General features: G+C 39.9%; 1 protein-coding gene across 1 annotated transcript in view; it reads right to left on the bottom strand.

Moving 5' to 3' along the window:
• The window catches only part of ADAMTS5 (ADAM metallopeptidase with thrombospondin type 1 motif 5), a gene marked incomplete at its 5' end in the record, with an annotated part of 43,093 nt that extends 24,793 nt beyond the window's left edge, over positions 1–18,300 (bottom strand). The window contains 2 exons of the mRNA XM_026846664.1: positions 6,419–6,551; positions 18,073–18,300. Of these exons, the coding sequence (XP_026702465.1) occupies positions 6,419–6,551; positions 18,073–18,300 (361 nt within the window). The remainder of the gene's footprint in view (positions 1–6,418; positions 6,552–18,072) is intronic.
• Between the last annotated feature and the right edge of the window lie 5 nt (positions 18,301–18,305).

Raw genomic sequence — 18,305 nt, 5'->3', positions numbered from 1 at the left:
TGAAACATTAGGCAAAACAAAGTTTCATTCTCAATTCCCTTATGGTTGCAAAGATAATGATATTTCACTCTATAGTTATAATGTTTCAGGATCTGCAGCAGCTTTTCCAAACATAGCGCTTGTTTAATCTAATTCTTTATGAGGTTACATGTACACAAAGATCAGCACAACTCCAGCAAACCTCCGAAAACTCAGGCAATGTTGGTGCTGTGTCTGAGTCACTTCCTGAAGTCTCTGGTTGAGAACTTGGCCTTCCATCTCCTCACTCCTGTCAGAATTGCTTCACAGATGTTAAGAAGGCAAAGATCCCCAATCTACTCAGATTTAAAAGTATGTGGTAGATAAAGTCCAAGCATATTCAGAACCTGAGGATTCAATTTTCCTACATCATATCAATTTCCCCCTTCCACCTCTCCGCTTTTCCACACAAACACAGTTTCACTAAAAAAGGCTTGTTTTAAGCACCATTTGTGCTGCAGGTGGAACAATTATGACATATAACATTATAAGTTAATAAAAATATTTTGGGGCAAGCCAAGAATTTTTACCCCAAATTTTAATAATCAACCTTTTATACAGTTGATATTTGTTTTTTGAAGCATCAGTTAAATTTTCTGCCCCACTCTTCACCTCTTGTGAAGGCTTAGCTTTGAGTGAGCATCTTTTCTCTTAACCAAAGGGGCTATGTTTGTAAGGGCTCAATTTTGCAAGCAGAAGTTTAGCTAGAACTTTCACAAAGGTTCAAAGAGAAGGAATCAAGGAATTTTCCTGATGTATGTCATCAGAGAAGACTTGGATGAGTGTACTTTCTCTTTTTTTGTTGTTTTAAGAAAGCAGATCTGCCTAATTATAATTACCTGGATATTTGCCTGAACCTCATCTGTCATGAAGGAAACATAATACGAAAGTCAGACAACCTTCACCATTTTTTCATGTGCCTATTAGACTATGTGCCCTTGGCCATGTACCCCCTTGAAATGAAAGGCTAAAAAAGATTTGTACCTGTCAAGTCTGAAGCTTGTCTTTATCTGCTTTATCTTGACAGCCTTGAAATCAAAGGGCTACATGTTCGACAGTGGAAAAGATGACTGTATTTAGTTACTTTTGAGTGCATACACAATGCGCATATGTGGTAAAATATGGAATAAGTATTTTTGACTCTTCTATGGACATCAAAAGCAAGACTACCATTTAAATGTCATATGCATTCTTCTTGGTTTCATTTTTTTTCTCAAGCAGGGTCAGAATCATACAGTTCAGAATCATACAGAATCATACAGTTTGCTATAAAGGTTTTATAGGCTAGACATAGTAGACATGGCCCTTTCTCTGAAGAGGCCTACTACTCAAATACAGGCTTGGGCTCTGAATAAATACTTTCAATCCACTCAGAATTCCGCAAAATGGTATTCTGATGTATTTCAGTGAACCACCTCAGTAGGGATTCCAGGAGTGATACCTCACTTCTAAAATGGCTTCTTTACATAAAATCATGTTCTCTAATAAAGCATTACACTTTGATGACAGCGCTTGCAATACTTTTGTCCTCAGTGGTAGCAGATGCCACTGAATGATGGCATGCTGAAAAAGATTTTGTATTAAACATGTTATTTTCAAGTTTTAGTTTCTGTACAGTTCCTTGATTGTAGGTGTTACACAGTATAGCTGTGGAGGAAGTTGTGATAACTTCACATAACCGTAGAAGATGAGGCTGAGAGGAGACCTTGAAAAGCCATCTTGTGCATCCCCAGGGTAGGACCAGAGTCCCCTAAGCCACAGCTGTTTTAGCCAGCCAGCTCCTGCAAACCTCCATTAATGGGATTTCATAGCCTGCCCAAGCAATTAATTCCTGCCCTTAACTGTCCTTTTGGTTAGATGATTTTGGCTAACACTTAATCTCCCTTGCTGCAATTTAAGACCATTACCCCATGTGCTGTCCCAGGTGGACATGGAGAATGATTTATTATGTAAATTTTCACATCAATTTTTAAAATATATTTGAAGACCGCTTTTATGCCCCTCTTTGGTCTTCCCTTCTCCAAAGTCACATGTAAAAGATAAAAGAAAACTAATGAACAGAGGTTTAATTAGTTCCATGTAGAAATTTTAAAGCTATATTCTAAAAATAAAATACTTGGAAAGAACATCAGTAAACTATATTACTCAGGAGGATAGAAGGAGTAATAGCTTGCCAGCGTGGTTGCATAACAGAGAAATAGGAACTTTGCAAAAGGTCAAATGAACATTACCACTGAGCAAAAAAGCAATGCTTTCTCTGTATCTCCTCTTATAAAAAAATCTTCAAGATTGATGAAAAGAATAAAGGTACATATGATTGAAGTTATTAGACCCATTTAACTCTCACTGAACTAAACCAGAGCTTTGCCTGCTTAAAGACTACAGGAAGGATGCTTTTGGATTTAAGGACTGGATCGAAACTTACAAGCTAACCCTTGGTCTTCCTTGAGACTTCCTTTGTGATTTTTGGAAATTACCTATTGATAAAACTAGCAGTAGCTCCACTTATTTCTCTTGAACTCTTCTCATTTTGTTTTTTATAGATGACAAACCCTTTAGGATGGCGGGCTCTCTGTAGCAAAGCATGCAGGACTCCACCATAGGAGGAGCCAAAGTCAGCAGAAACTTCTGACTGTGACTGCATCACAAAATGCAACACCAGGCTACTAACAAGGAATTGTCATGTACTGGATAGATCCCATTGCAAGAGATGTTAAACGTAACTTCAAACTGATTGACTGTGTCTGTTGGTAATGTTGGATTATGATTATCTTCATGGGATGAACAGGTTGTTTTATAATTCAACACTGTAAAAGCAACAAATCTCCAACCCAAAAGTCCAGAGTATTAGAGTGAAAATCTAGTTACTTTTGTTTCCTGATGGCTATTTTAATAAGTGATATATGGAGAAGCAATATGCTAGTGCTGACCTATGAAAAACATTAAACGTTGAGATTGTGAGCAAACATAGGTTCTTTAGTGCTTTTCTCTAGATGTCTCTGTGAAGCAGGGAAGTGCATGAAATAAAGAAACATAATTTTACATTTTACAGACAATAGGTTGATGATAACAAAGACTCAGAAAACGTCTACATGCTGTGCCTAAGCTAGCTCAGGTATCCCTGCAAAGCTGTGGAGACACAGCTGAAGGAGTTGCTTAAAGTCAAGAAAGACATCCATATGCCACAACATGGAGCTGAACTGATGATTTCAGGCAAAAATCCAGAATACTATTTTTGTCACAGCAAAGCTACTGCTGTCCAAAATTATAGCACCATGTCCCATGCTGGAAAATAAACATATGTGGATTTACCATTCGTGATTGGATGTCTTGACAAGCTATGATTTATAGATAACATTTATGCTATTAACACTGCTTTCCTTTATTGTGATGAGAAACTGGATTATCACATTGCAAGTTACAAGGTTTCCTCATGTTTTTTTGTTGCATTTGCCTCATTTTCTGCATTTGACATTGGGACAAATTATTACTGATTTTCCTACACACAAGTAGGACAAGAATCAGGTCCTACCTCATCAATCTTTACATATGGATCTCCACCTCTTATTGGCAGCTAATCAGTTGTACTCAGAATTTGGTTGTATCTATTCCTTTCTGTGCTCTCATTTACAGCTCATTGGATATTTTGCCTGTTATTGCGGCTCAGTCATACTCTCCCCCTCAAAATCCATCTATTTTACCTGAAACAAAGAAAACATCTAACACATAAACCAGCAGAAACCCTGGCAACAGAAGTGGCAGGCTTTATTCTGTAGGAGGCTGTTTTTTTGCTTCCTATGCATGTATCCAACCTGAGCCCCTGCGCTGTGCATCGTCCTGTTTGGTTGAGCTACAGTTCCATTTACTTTGGTTGCCTTCCAGAGAAAGAATCTGCTCCTCAGAAATGCTCTTGGATCCTTCAGAGAGAAAACAAGAGCATTTACATCCCCTTGGAAGTCAAAGTGAGGACACACAGCCATCCTCTGGATCAAGACTGTGTTAATGACACTGCATGTGCTACCCATGCACACGCAGCAGGGTTATTTAAAAAACTGCAGATGGTGACTCTGATTCACTTAGAGGCTCACCTTGCTCTTCTGACTGACAAAAAGGAACATTTTAGGCTTAGAGCCCTTAGCATCCCCTCTGTCTTGCAGGGCATCTCCTATGTTGCCAGGTAAATTCCACCGAATAACCAAGCTGCTGTAAAATTAAAGCTACACCCTACCCACAGGACAGGGGGAACTTTAAGACTTCTGAATTGTAGGAAGAAATCCGGTCTCCAAATAAAATAAAGCAAGGTTTTCCCCAAAGTGCTTAACTAAAGGGTATCCATGCCACACTCTTATTTTTCATCCTTTTTTGACCTTTAATTTAATCTAAGTACTCAAGCAATTTCAGCTGTGTTTTCTTCTCAACTTCTCCCACTTCAGGCCACACACACAAAGATCATTCTGTGACTTGACACCCCTCCTTTCTTAAAATCTTATGGTGAGGAGAAAAAAAAAAAGGATGTTATTTTAAACAACCTCAAACTAGAGTTTTTTTGTCCATTAGGGTACTTATTTATTCGTTTCAATACATACCTTTTTTACATTGAAAATTACAGCTTTTACAGATTCTTGTAAATGTCTAGGTATGAAAATGGCTCTTTTTCAAAAATGCGCCTTTAGATCACTAAAAATAATTTACTTTTGTTTACATTTTCTTTGTGTGTAATTCAAAGGAATAATATGTATATTTCCTGCTCATCCCCATCTTTATTGATCTATGTTCTTTCATTTTTAATCTATCTAAAAATGTATTTATTGCTGATAAAATGGTAGTCAAGACACACTACTCACCTCTTCACACATCACGTATATCAGCAGTGCCTCAACCAACCTTACCAATGTCTGCTAACCTTCAGCAATAAGCATCACTTCTGGAAGCAAGAAGATACAAGCAGTCCCTCTAGCAGGCTGGCGTTTGAGTGACAGGCTAAGTTTGCCAGTCTTATCTACTTGTCCCAGTTCTAAACCAGGTTCATGATGGGTCATTAGATTCACAGCATCCAGGCCTGATGCCACTAAACTCATCTAATGTGAAGTTGTATTCGATGTATTGCTGTATTTATCTCCATATATTCTGAATTAGTGATTTCAGAGAGCTTTTTCTTTTATAATTATATTCTTGCTTATGAAAATAAAATTTGTTTTGGGAACTTACTCTGCCACAACATTTTAGGGTTTTATGCAACACATGAACCTCTCTCCAGCCGCTACTCATTTCATTTCTTTGTAGCACTGTAAGAGCAGTAGGGTTAAGTTCGCTAATCGTTGAAGGGTCAAGTCACTGACACGCCAGCTGCTTTTTCATACTTGGTGACCTCTGGTTGCTGAGCCAGATGTATATATAAGGCACACAACAGGCTCTACCTGCTAGCTACTTGAAAATTGAACTACTGCAATGATACTCCCAAAGCAAACTTTACTTTGGTTTGGCATGAGGTACAAGGCAATTCAGCAATTGGCTCTCTCTGAAAGTTCTCTTTTCCTTGTTTTTTCCTTCCAAGAATGTTAAAAAAAAAACGTTCTCCACTTTTAAATTACTGTTCACTCACCAAAGCGAATAGCCCTCATACCGAATGTATTTCCAGTGAACACAGCTCACAACACATCAGTAAATTTTAAAAAATCAAGATGGCAGTAGTCTCTCTGAAGGAATATATCATGACATCCTAGAACATGAACATTCTTCTGTCAATAAATTTATCTTAAATCCTTCTGAGGGGTACATGTAAGGCTCTTATATTAAACTGCTGTCCACTGATGTGGAAACTGAAACAAAGTTAAACTGAAACAAATTTTTTGACCAAACCGTTATCACCTAAATACTATCAGGAGTCACATTAGTACTGTATTTTACCATACAGGTGGAATTTCCATACACTTAGAAGAAGATTAGAATTCTGGGTTTTTTTTCCACAAAATCCTTCCTCTGCAGGCAATACACTGTCACAGGAAAAAGTTTCATTAACAGTAGAGGATGGAAGTAGTTCAAAAAGGTGAGTTATTTTCCACTGTTTATGCACTAAATGCATGCGAATTACAATAGATAGGCCAAACGATTTCTCAAGAAGGACACATTGACATCTCTGGACAGTAGCAGCAGCCTCTGAATTTTCACTTCAACTACTGCTTAGAAATGACACTGTCAGAAAGGAAACACCTACTGTGCGCCTTCACTTGCCTTCTGATCCCTTATTAGTTAACCCTGAAGTGCATATGTATACAGCCTTAATCCCCAAGTGAGTATCTGGACCAGGGGAAATCTGGAATTAATTGTGGAGTATTTTGGTTACTAATGCAGCTGTTACAAGTGTTTGATTTGGCAAGCGAACAGAAAAGGCACTGCATACCAATTTCGTGAGCCACTGTAAAAGCTGCATGGAGGCCGTCATCTTCAATCACTGCACAGCTGCGCTCAGGAGAGCATATGGTCCCAACGTCTGCCATTCCCAGAGTATCACATGAATGATGCCCACATAAATCCTGTCCAGGAAGGAAAAAAAAATAAAAATCATTAAAATAAATTTTTACACCCATAGGTAACAACAGGTTAAAGTCACCATCTCTTTGCAAACAGCAGAACCTGGATAAAAGTATCAATATAAGCTTCCATCCAACGATGTCAATGTAGTTTAGAAGAACGATCACCCAATCCCACCCCTGGTAAAGCCAGTGGGAGTATTTTATTTGACTTAATAGGATTTGGATATGTTCTGTAATTAATTATTGTTAGTTACATTTTTATTTCTGAAATGCATACAGAGGCTCAAGCTTGCATTGAGTTGGATACTCAAAATACATGCCGTAGAAGCATTTTTTTCATTGACAATAAAAATAGAATATTCCCTTTATTTACAGAAGGTGAACCAAGGTGCCGAGAAAAAGCTCAGATTCCTAATCAGTCCTTAAAACAGAGATCACCTTTCTTCTCCAAAGGCAAGTCCTATACTTGCACGTAAAGAAATGAGATTGTTATATATTAAACCTCATGTCACATCTGTCAAGTAGTACAATGATTAATAATGTATTACCCAATATACCAAGTATTTAAGCAATTCTTAGGGGTTGCTTAAAGACTCAGTGATATGACAGAGTGTAAAATCCCTTGATTCCCAGTCTTACTAGTGCAACAATTTGATCATGTTTCCTACTTGTAGATATGGAGTGTCTCCAAAAACCACGCAGGTAGCATTACATTTTCTTATTTCTGTTCCAGGATGATAATGATAATGATGAATGCAGCTTTGGTCAGACACAGTAGTTTAATCATAAGCAGTAACTTTTCAGTGCTTCTGCTGAAGCAGAGGAAAGAATACTAGTCCATGTGCATGCTTTTTTGGATGAAAAGGAAAAGTACGTACCATGCTATTTGGAATACTTCAATATTTCATTGTGGTGGAATGAAATTGTCACTTCCAAGTCATGACAGTATTATCAAATGTTATTATCAAAATGATCAAAGTGTACCTTTTTACCCTTATCTTTTAAGACTCTCCTCTTCCCTTCAGATCTCCTTTTATAATGAATTTCTTTTATGAAGCCTTTCATAATTAATCATCTGAATAACAGATATCCTGTATGAGGTTTCAGATCAACAATGTTCACTGATTATGATAGTTTCAGATTTAGGCAAACTTGAAAATGCCCAAGATTCAAATGCCACTGAAGTCAAAGAAAACCACACTGAGTTCACAGGTACTGTGACAGAGCATCTCTTTACCAAAAAAAGAGTGTATTTTTAGTGTATTTTTTTTTCCACGATGAAATAAAGGAAATTTGAAGTTAAAATTACTTAGCATTATTACATATATGGAGCAAGAATTTTGGGATCAGTTCTGGATTCCAGGTGTTTGGGAACTCTTTTTGATTAAGTGCACTCTTGGTGCTACTTAATGTCAAGATTTCAATGACACAGTACCAATGAACAAAACTGCCTCACAAGAAGTGAAGGAATGAAGTTCAAAAGTATTTCAGTTCCCAGATTTTCACAGGTATAATCCATAGTTTAAGAAAAACTTCCCTTCTGCAGCAATTCAGATAATATGCAGACAATTTTCTCTCTAACCCCACTGGTTCCCACCCCAACATCCAATTAGCTCTCAAGACTTTGCTTCTGGCTCTGCATGGGTTATGGGAAAGTACAGAATAAGGATGACCATTTGCACGTACTTTAAAATAAATGCAATTTTTTTCCCCAGTTTTATTTAGACAAATAAACTTCATATCATTTTCAGCATCTCTGGACCACTGTTGGAAGAGGCCCTAAGTGAGGTCATGTTATTATAGCGTCAAACATCTGGGGCATATTCAACAAGGAAGGTACAGTCCTTAAACTCCTATAACTTTTGCTTGCCTTCATATTCATTTATCCCTTTATGTATCACTTCTGAATCTGGCCCTTTCAGTATAAGGGTGCATTTTACACAGAGTAAACTCTATGTAAATATAACTGTAAATGGTTTACCTACAGCAACCTGAGTAACAAAACTCAGGAAAAAATCATGCACATAGTGCCAAAAAATACCTTTTCATGGTGATATAATTGGTCTAAATGAGTGTAAGCTGTATAGGAAGTAATATACCTTTATACTAGTGCAATCTGAACTGAATCCACACAAGCAGTTGAACTGAAATTGTTATACAAGTACCAAAAAGCACAGAAATCAGACAGAAGGCAGCTTACTGGAGGAGGTCTAAATGACTCTCAGGTTGATAGTGCCAATAATAGTATAAAATGCATTAATTCAGGCCTTGTCTCTGCATGCAGATTCTGTGCCATTTGGTCTTTTCTTGTATTTGGATGTCATTATTACGTAGATATTTACATCAGTACTGCTCCCAGTGTGGGCACAACTATATCAGCACACAGATGTCTTAAACTGGTGCAATTTATTCCATTGGCATGCAAGAAGAAGCTATGACAGCAATATGGCCATGAGGCTATACCAGCAGACGCAACCAGACCTCACAATGTTTCTCTGGATTTGATGACACATGTATAATTAAAAGAATACAATCTTTCTAAACAGGCAATCTCATAAACATCCTTAGAGTTACTTCTGATGGGATGTGTGGAGTATGGAAAATGACAACAAGGATGTTAAACGTAAGCAGGCCTTCCAACTCTTGGCTGATTAGTAATCCCATCCTCAAAATTTCCAAAACTATGCACAAGATTATGTTATGACATCTTCATTAGACATCAAAAAAATAGCTATGTACATATGCAAGCACTAAAGGACATAGCAATGTTTGGTTACTTTGCATATGTTACATGTTACTGACATCACACCACACTGCATGCCCAGGTTTTCATCAGAAATCCAGTCAAATCAAACTGCTGTTCTTCTGTTTTCATCATCTCCCCGAGTATGACACATATCCACACATCTCAGCATCCCACTAGTAACTTTCAAGGAAGTGCTCATTTGCATAACAGTTGTCTAGACAAAACAAAGCAAGCTTTACTCTTTCTCTATGAAATACCTTAACTTCATGTCACATAAAATTCATTTCTTGAAGCCCTGTATTAAAGGCTGCTCCTAGGAAATTGCACAGAAGAAAGTAAGTGATTCTGAAAATTTCTTATCTGTAAAATTACCTAGCTCCTCCAGCACCCCACAGACAGCTGGAAAACAGCTGTCCTCAGATGCTGTATGACCAATGTTCTCCTAAAGGAGAAGAGAGCAGAGCGATCGCGCTGTGGTCAGACAGAGGTGGACAGTGATAGAGTAAAGCCTCATTCCCTTCAGCCAGCCCCGTGCCCACATCCGTGCTGCCTCCCCAGCAGCCTGAGCAAGGCAGTGTGGGGAGCCTGGCAGACGTCAACCAAATCCCAGCTGGACAGCGGTGCAGGAGGCTTGTAAAGGATCTTGGAAACAAGGACAGGAAATATCTTCTGGTGTTAGATTCTTTGTATGAAGCTGTTACTGAGGAGCGATGTCTACAGGTTGCCCATCTGCTCCTAGAGTGGGGCATGCGTTGGCTACGCTTTGAACAGAGAGCATGTGCTGAACCTTCTGGTTTTCGTTGCAGACTTCACTCCTCAGTGACTGCATGCAGATGCTTTTTTTTAAGCCAATGCTGAAATTGTCAATGATCGCTTAGGCAGATTACTGAAGACTTGGCTCCATTATGTTCTCAACTCATAGTGTCATTTAATTCTTTATTTCTCTTGCCTTTGCATGATTTGCACTTTAATATATTGCTATTCATAGCATCACATAGTATATATTATAAACATAATTGAAGCCTATCAAGTGGCATCTCTGAGACAAATATTTTTAAAAGTTTGCTGTCAGGTCAACTCACCATTCCCTAGCTACATGGTCCTTCTCAACAGCATGACTTCGACTGATGATATTCAAAATCACACCTGTTCACACTTCCACTGATTTAAATCTTTATGGCAAAATTTCTTTTGACTTAAACCTCCTGTAGCTGTACTGGCTGTGGATTATTTTTTACCAGCATCAAGAGCTGTATTTTTAGTTTTCTTGGGCAGTCCTGGAAAGTAGTCTCAGATTTTATGAAGTAAAGTTTCTGGGAGTACATTAAAACTTTTTATTTCCCTTGAAAATATTTTTTTGGGGTTAAAAACAGGCTCTGATGTAATGATGCAGTCTAAAAAGTCTGTGTGGGTCTCTTCAACTTTTCATACTCCAACTCAAGCACTAAGCAAGCAAGGACTCACATGATACTTAAAATCAGTTACCAATGATTATTTTACTCTGGTGTGTGCTTTCTATTTAAAAAGTTAATCACTTAGATCTGCATACTCACAAAATTGCCTCCAAATAGCAGCAGAAACTTAGAAGCAGAAGCTTAGAAGCGTTTCTTGGTATTTCTAAAGAAGGAATGCAGAGTCTGGCCCTTGATCTGCATTACAGTAGTTTCAAAATAGAAGAATGACTAGGAAATGCATTTGCTACACAGGAGGCAATAGATGTTAAGCCTTAAACTTTGGCAAAGGAATGACTTAGTAAAACTGAGCTGTACATCATAAGACTAGTAGTTAATTAGACAGCTTATTAAAGGCCAAGTTTTCTTGGCATTTGTAAGTACATCAAGAGCAGCTGGCTGTTTGCCATGTATATGTGGCATTGTTGTGAATGAAGATACTGTCATGGCATCCTGCTGGCACAGTTAATTTATATTACCTGAAATTCTTTTATTTGAGCAGTAGGCTTAAAAACAAGAATAAACTGTTTACTGAAACCTGATATTAGGCCAGACCCCATGGACTGGTTCCAAAACAGGATTTACACACCCATGCGGACAGTTTGGTGGAATGTAAGGGCAGAAGAACAAAACTGGCTCATATATCCTCTAGTCTTTGAGTTATCTATCCTTCATAGGGCTTGCAGTCTGTGACCTTATGGGCTTCAAAGTGCCAGTTTTACAGTCCTGAGCAGCTTAGCACTTATACTAAATCTTGACTGGGGTTGATATGCTTAGTGTTTCTCCATCTTTGCCCCTGAGGGAAGCTAAACCTACAGATGTTCTCAGAGCAGATGTAAGAGAAACCAACAGGATTAGGCTTTTTATCAGGCACAGCTCTACATCACCTTCTTTTTTAAAGCACAGCTAAGAGCTTTTACATCTCTGTGTGTTTGTTTGCTTGCTTTTCTGGTTTCTTTACAATGGCTCATCAGTTAAAGACTTTGCCCAATAAGAAGGTGATCCAGCTTCAAATTCCTTTCAGGGATGAGGATACTTAGAAGTGTGTTTCTTAGGAGAGCGCTCTATGGTCTATATTAGACTATGGTCTACAATGAAGGCCTGCACGTGTCCGAGCATGACAGGAGTTGGGGCTCCTCCCGTTGCAGCCCATGTGCCAAAGGTTTCCCTAGCCCAGGCTGCAGTTCGTGTTTACAGTGCTTGGTGAAGGCACCTAATTTTTGGTTTTTATTCCTCAGCCTGCTTCTGTATTTTACACTAGCAGTCTGTCAGTAAATTACAGAAACAGTCTTCTCTCCATGCTTTGGGAACCCAGACCGCCTTGCTCTAAGCAGCGTGCTTCAGTCAGCAGCTTCAGGTCACGATTTCTCTCCTTCTCACCATATGAATCTTAAATTACTTGCTAAACAGTGACATAGCTTTGGTCAGAGGGGTGGAAAGTTTCCTTAACACCTGGAACAGCTTACAACCTACCAGTTAAGGACCTCTCCTGGGAGGTGGGCGATACAGACCTAAAATCCCTCAAGCAGAGGAAGGAATTAAATACGACTTTCCGACTTCCTGCAGCAACAATCCCACCGCAGCCCTGTGAAGGGAGGGTGGGGTCAGGCAGTATGCGGGACCCACGCATCCACCCTCCTGCACCCCACTCTGCAAAGTGGATGACAGTTTATTAATGTCACAGCAATGCAAAACAGCACAAGTGGAGGAAAGTAAGGTTCACCCAAACAGTGAGTATTACAGGTATTACCCAAGGAGCTCATGATGTCTGGAAGACAAAAACACAAGACCTAAGACAAAAGACCACAAAAGGTATTGAAAATAAGGGCTAAGTGGTGAACAAAGCAATTAAGGAATCATCTATTTTACCCTTCAACTGACACTATGACACTTAAAAAGAGAGACTTTACAAGCTAAAATGCCTTGGAGGAAGACTGCTGTGAAAAGTCCTCTTCCTGAGACACTGGTGGGTCTTGCTCACGCGGATGTCCAGGTTAGGGCACCAAGGAGAGGGCCTGTCCATCGCTCTGAAGAGAGGAAGCACCCCCGTCAAACTCCATGTGTTACTGCTTTATCCTCCCATGGCCATATTTTGAGAGAAAAGATTGAAGCATAGTTACTTTTCTGGTAAAACAGGAGTGGTGGTACCTTCCATACTGACCAAAATTAAAGTCACATATTTTTCTCCAGTAGTTTAATATAAAAATTGAGGTAATCTTCTTTTCAGAAGGAAGCTAAATTCAGAGCTGAGTTTTGGGCTTTTGAATCTCAAAATGTACAGAGCTGTCTTTCTGAATTCTAAGTAAGGTGAAATTTGAGAAAACCCAATCTATGGGTGATGTCCTGTTGGTCTAACTTAAGTACATGCATGCTACATTTGCTGGCTTCAGAAACTACCTCCTCAGGAGACTGGATATTTAAGCATGTTCTTACCCTCTCCCCTTACATTGTATGAGGACCCTGGGCACTCATCACATCAGGGCACTGCAACAATTAGAAATAGAACCTAAACTGGATTAAGCTTTTATGCTCTGAACGTACATACTAACAAAACTTTCCTTCCTAAAGCACATAAATAAAAAGTAGCATTAAGAAAATCACAGATTATTTTAAAATATTGACAAAATGCACATCAAGCTTTTGGACTCTGCATGGGGAAGGGAAGGCAAACAAAGTTTCAGTCATGAAACTGGTGATCAGTGAACAAGGAAGAATGTGTGATTTAACTTGCCTAACCTCCAGTTTCTCTGTTGGGAAACTCCATGCCATCTCTGAAGATTAGTGCGAATCCCACTACTTCTGTTCAAATTATATCACACTTTATTTTCCCTAGGGACATTATCTAAATGTATTAGATTTCGAGCAAAACTGGTGAAAACACTACAAAACTGGTAGACACATCACACTGTAATTTCTTCAGAGTAATAATAATAAACATTAGTGAAATAGATTCTATTGACCATTGATGCAGTGACTGGTTTTACTAATATGGGATAATAATTGTGTGAAGATGATATTATAGAAAAGAAAAAAAGAAGAAGGAATTAGAGCCAAAGAAAGCATGTGCTCTATGCAAAGAAATTATCATCCATAGAGCTGAGATAATCCAAAACTTGCTGTTAAATTTCAACAGCACTATCAGACTGACAGTTAAACTAAATCTCACACACAAGACCCATATAATCACTGTGTGGAAAAAGGCAGGCTAGCGGCCTTTGGCTCTAATATGAACTTTTGTGTTAGAGCCAGGCATGATGGTACTATCACAGATGATGCTAACAAGCACTTAGGAAAGTGTTTTTTTTTTTCTCTTGCTGCCTGTATCTACTGTGAGAAATACCTATTTTAATTTTCACATGATTCAGAATTGGGGGGAAAGGAAAGGAAGAGAACTGGATTTTGTCCAAATGCATTCAATAGTTCACTTGAAATTTAACTAAGGGTCACTAATGAAATAGATTGGATGAATACAAGAGGATAATTGCAGAGCAGGCTAGACCTCAAAAAAGAACAGACTGAGTTCAAGTGCAGGTTGCAAGTCATGTCTAATATGTTTCTCTACTGTGACAAATAATCTGGCAAGTATTTTGTTGTACCCAGAAAAAGCTGAAGGTAACCTGTTTCCAGCTTCTGAGAACTCTTCAGACTAAAAAAGCCTGAAACGGACTAAATTCTAAATTTGGCATTGACTTCACTACCATTGAGAACGAGGCAAGCTAATCACCAGGGGAAGAGGGCTTTACAAATTTCTTCCTCCTTTCCACCAAACAGCTGCTTCTCCACCATTGCACGGGGCGGAGGACTCACCTGGTCACCAGATGATTGAATCCATGCATCATCATATTTCATTTAGGATGCTCTGAGGATGCATGCAGACCAGAAATTTACAGCTGCTGTCAAGGATTCAACCACAAAGTAGTCGAACAGCAGGGGACGTGTATTCTCTAAGGTTGCTAAAGCCAAGCCGCTCTAAAGACAGCTCTCTCCGGGTTTACTGGAAAATTATCACCTTTTGGTACTGACAAGTCAGACCTCTGTCAGGCATTACACTGGCCACTGTGAGTCAAAATGAGAGATTGAGACCACTGGGAAAATATACTTCTTATTAGATCTTGGGAATTTAAATAATCACTGTGGAACCCAACTAAATTTCTTCAATATTTTGTGATAGAAAATTTCTGTGGCTACTGAAGGTTTTCACCATCTCCTAGACTGATAATGACCAGATATGTTACTGTAGTAACAGTTACTTGCAGTTACAAAGTAATGTAGGTTTCACTGCAGCTAATGGATAGTTACATGGTCCTTGACACCACTGATAAGCAATACAGAGCTGTAAAATAGCTTTAACATGTTGTCTGTATTGCCCAAAACTAAGCTTGTGTTCATATTTATTTAGTATTTACTATGCTCTGCAGCATGATTGCTTTAAAACGCTTATCAAATCAAATACAGATTATGACCAAAAGTGAGTGGATGTTTTAATCCAGAAACAGTAAATTTCCTTCTAAAAGTCTTTTGCATGGGAAGTACTTCCTAGTATGAACGAAGATCGTAATTTGAACTGCCAGTACTAATTTTATAATAGGGGAGAGCTGCCAGCACACTCTTAGTCTATCAATGGTTATTAATTTATCTTTAAACAAGTAATGACAACAGAAGAGAAGGAAGTGATAGTGAATTCTGATGGGATTCTTCCTTTATAAGGAACACAAGTAAAGCTACTACCTTTTCAGAGTCTTTTTCAGTGTCAAAAGTAACATCCAAGTAAATGTCACTTCAGAACGAAGATAATTATTACATTAGAGACTTGTATGGCAACAGGCATGCAGAATTGAGATTCTAACTACACATAAACAGTTACATACGGCTGAGGACATGCGTTCAGCTGACAAACGATTTGCAAATATTACTCTGTTGACGCAGAGACACAAAGTTGAAGGTGGCCTCAGTTAGTAAACAAAGACGGAAAATGTACCTCACACATTTACCCCATGCCTAAAACCCAAGCCATTTAGAAGAAGACATCTGGATGTTCAAAAATTAGCATGACGGTATTCAGGGCCCATCAAAACACGCAGCCATGGCTTAGCGTCTAGTAGCTAAGCAACGTACTTCATACATTCAAAACACAGTTGTAAAACTTGGATCCTCCTGCCAATTGCTGCCACTCTCATTGAAAAGCTAAACTGGAAAAAATCTCTCTTTAGTTCAAAGTGGGGCTGTTTTCTCCGGGAAACATCTCTACTACTTTTTCATCCTTTAACCCTTTTCGTGTTTACATTCCAAGAGGAGCAAATAGATTCATGTTGACATTTCCAGTGTAAGCATATAAAAATCTTGTGGACTCACACATACTCCCTGCAGAGAACATCACGAACACATGTAGCAAGAAACTACAGCCTTGTTCTTACTGAGTCAAATACTGAAATGTAATGCCAAACAATGTGCGTGTGCACACAGCAAATCATTAAAGCAGATTAAGTTATACTGAATTGCACTGAGGAGCTAATCCCATAGTTAAACGTGTTAAAATGTAAACCAAGAAAACAGAAGCCTGTGCTTTTTTCTTGCAAGGCATTTACAACACTAAGTAGCAGTGCAAGCAATATTTGCATCTTAAGAGTGGAAGGAGACCACAGGAACTGTGACATTGTGTTTAGTTTAGGTACTACTTACATCCAAAAGAACTAACTCTACACATGGAAGATGCATTGCTCAGGAGTCTTTGAAAATGGATTACTGATTAGCAGCACACTCTTACTCTGGCAGGAGTGCATCCACGCACAGAATTACAGATAAGCTTCTGTAAAGTAAGTGCACTTTAAATTCACATGCTCTCTTAATCTAAATTAATTTAATAATCGATGTTAAGATTCACAGTCTGCCACCCTAGGAGTGTCTGAATTGTAATAAATCCCAGGGAAATAAATGGGAACGCTGGCAGAGAAAAACACTTTTCAGTGAAAAGTGACGTATTCTGGCTCTGGCTTAATTAATAAGCCATTTAGAAAGGATGTTTATAGCAAAAAAGCAAGAGCATTCTGACCCTGCCTAGGTAGCCTGCTTTAATTCACATTATAATGATAAAAAAATGAAAGCCTGCAAAGTGGACCGATGGGCTTTAAACTGCTAAAAAAAGCTCGTTCTGTACAAGTGATGCCTGACTGACACACAACCTAATGTTTCAACTATTTACAGCTATAAAAGCGAGCCAGGCGCTTTTTTTCCCCCTTCTGGAGCAACTCCTTCCACAAACCATCCAAAGCATCCTTTTTGGCAGGCTCCTATGATGTAGAAAAGCAGGAGAACTCAAATGAACGGAAAGTCATGCAGTTATTTTTTTCATACTTGAGGAAGGGAGAAAAAGAAAACACCAAACCCAAACCGCTGAAGGGATATTCTTACAGAAGAAGTTCATTGCATAAACTCGGCCACATGTCTACTAGAGCAATGTCCCTTAACGACCTCTGGCAATGCAATTAATTAACAAGCGGGCAGGGAGCAAGGCACAACTCTGCATGGGTAATGCCGGCCGGATCCGACCCACAGTTGATGACGACATCTATTTTTCACTTGGGGAACAAGAAAGAGACTGCATCCCCTTACCACCAGCCCAACTCACTCAATTTCTGCAGCTCTGTTTACCTGCGGTTTGCATTTACGTCCTACCCTTGAACCACAAGCGCTGCCGCCTTCCAGTGCGGCGGAGCTATTCTTGCTGGAAATAGCATCTCAACGCGCTCAACAAGGAAGTCGCATGTACTTTTAAGGTGTTCTCCACCATTTTCACTAGCAGGTTTATCTGGGGACTGATAGAGGCTAGGGAGGGCCACTGGCCCTTTTTGCCTGAACCTCCTCTCTGGAGAGAGAGGGGCTGCATGTGAAATGTCTCACTGGGAAAGAAAGATGGCACGACGTCATCTCTCCAGCAGAGATATGTGAGGTGGCCTCCACCGAGTCCCCCAATCAGGCAAGTTACCACCTCTGCACACTGGCAGGCGTCCCAGCACTGCGTTGGCACCAGTGACTGTGTACCCGTGGTGGGGATGACCTTGCAGGGGAGGGGGCACACACAAACACGTACACACTCTGTCGGGCTGTCAACCCCTCTTCCATCCCCGGCAGTTGCACATGTGGGTGCCAGTCCCTGAGTTGCACCACAGCTCAGAGGAAAGGCCGAAGCCGTGAGCAGGGAGGCAGCTGCCGGGCGAGGCGTGGCAGCGTGGCCGAGGGCCGCCAGCCTGGCCTCGCTGCAGCCCGGCCACCCCACGACGCGTCGTTTGAGGGACACCAAGTCGCCGTCGGTCGGGGCGATGCCTACCTCGCGGGTGAAGAGGATGGCGGCGTCGTAGTGCTCGTCGTGGTCGTCGTCGAGGCGGTTGTGCTGGTGCTGCCACTTGCAGAAGTTCTTGAGGGTGGTGGCGGCGTTCCTGTTGACCTCCAGCCCCTTCTCCTTCTCCCCCAGGGCCACCACCTTCACCACGGCCAGGCGGACGTGGTTCTCCAGGCTGGCGTGCGCGTAGAGCCGGGAGGCGATGGATGCCAAGGTGTGTG

Source organism: Athene cunicularia, assembly GCF_003259725.1.
Source record: "Athene cunicularia isolate RWA chromosome 1 unlocalized genomic scaffold, athCun1 chr1_part1, whole genome shotgun sequence".
NCBI lineage: Eukaryota > Metazoa > Chordata > Aves > Strigiformes > Strigidae > Athene > Athene cunicularia.
The sequence above is the reverse complement of the archived record's forward strand: the minus strand, read 5'-3'. Positions and strand labels throughout refer to the sequence as shown.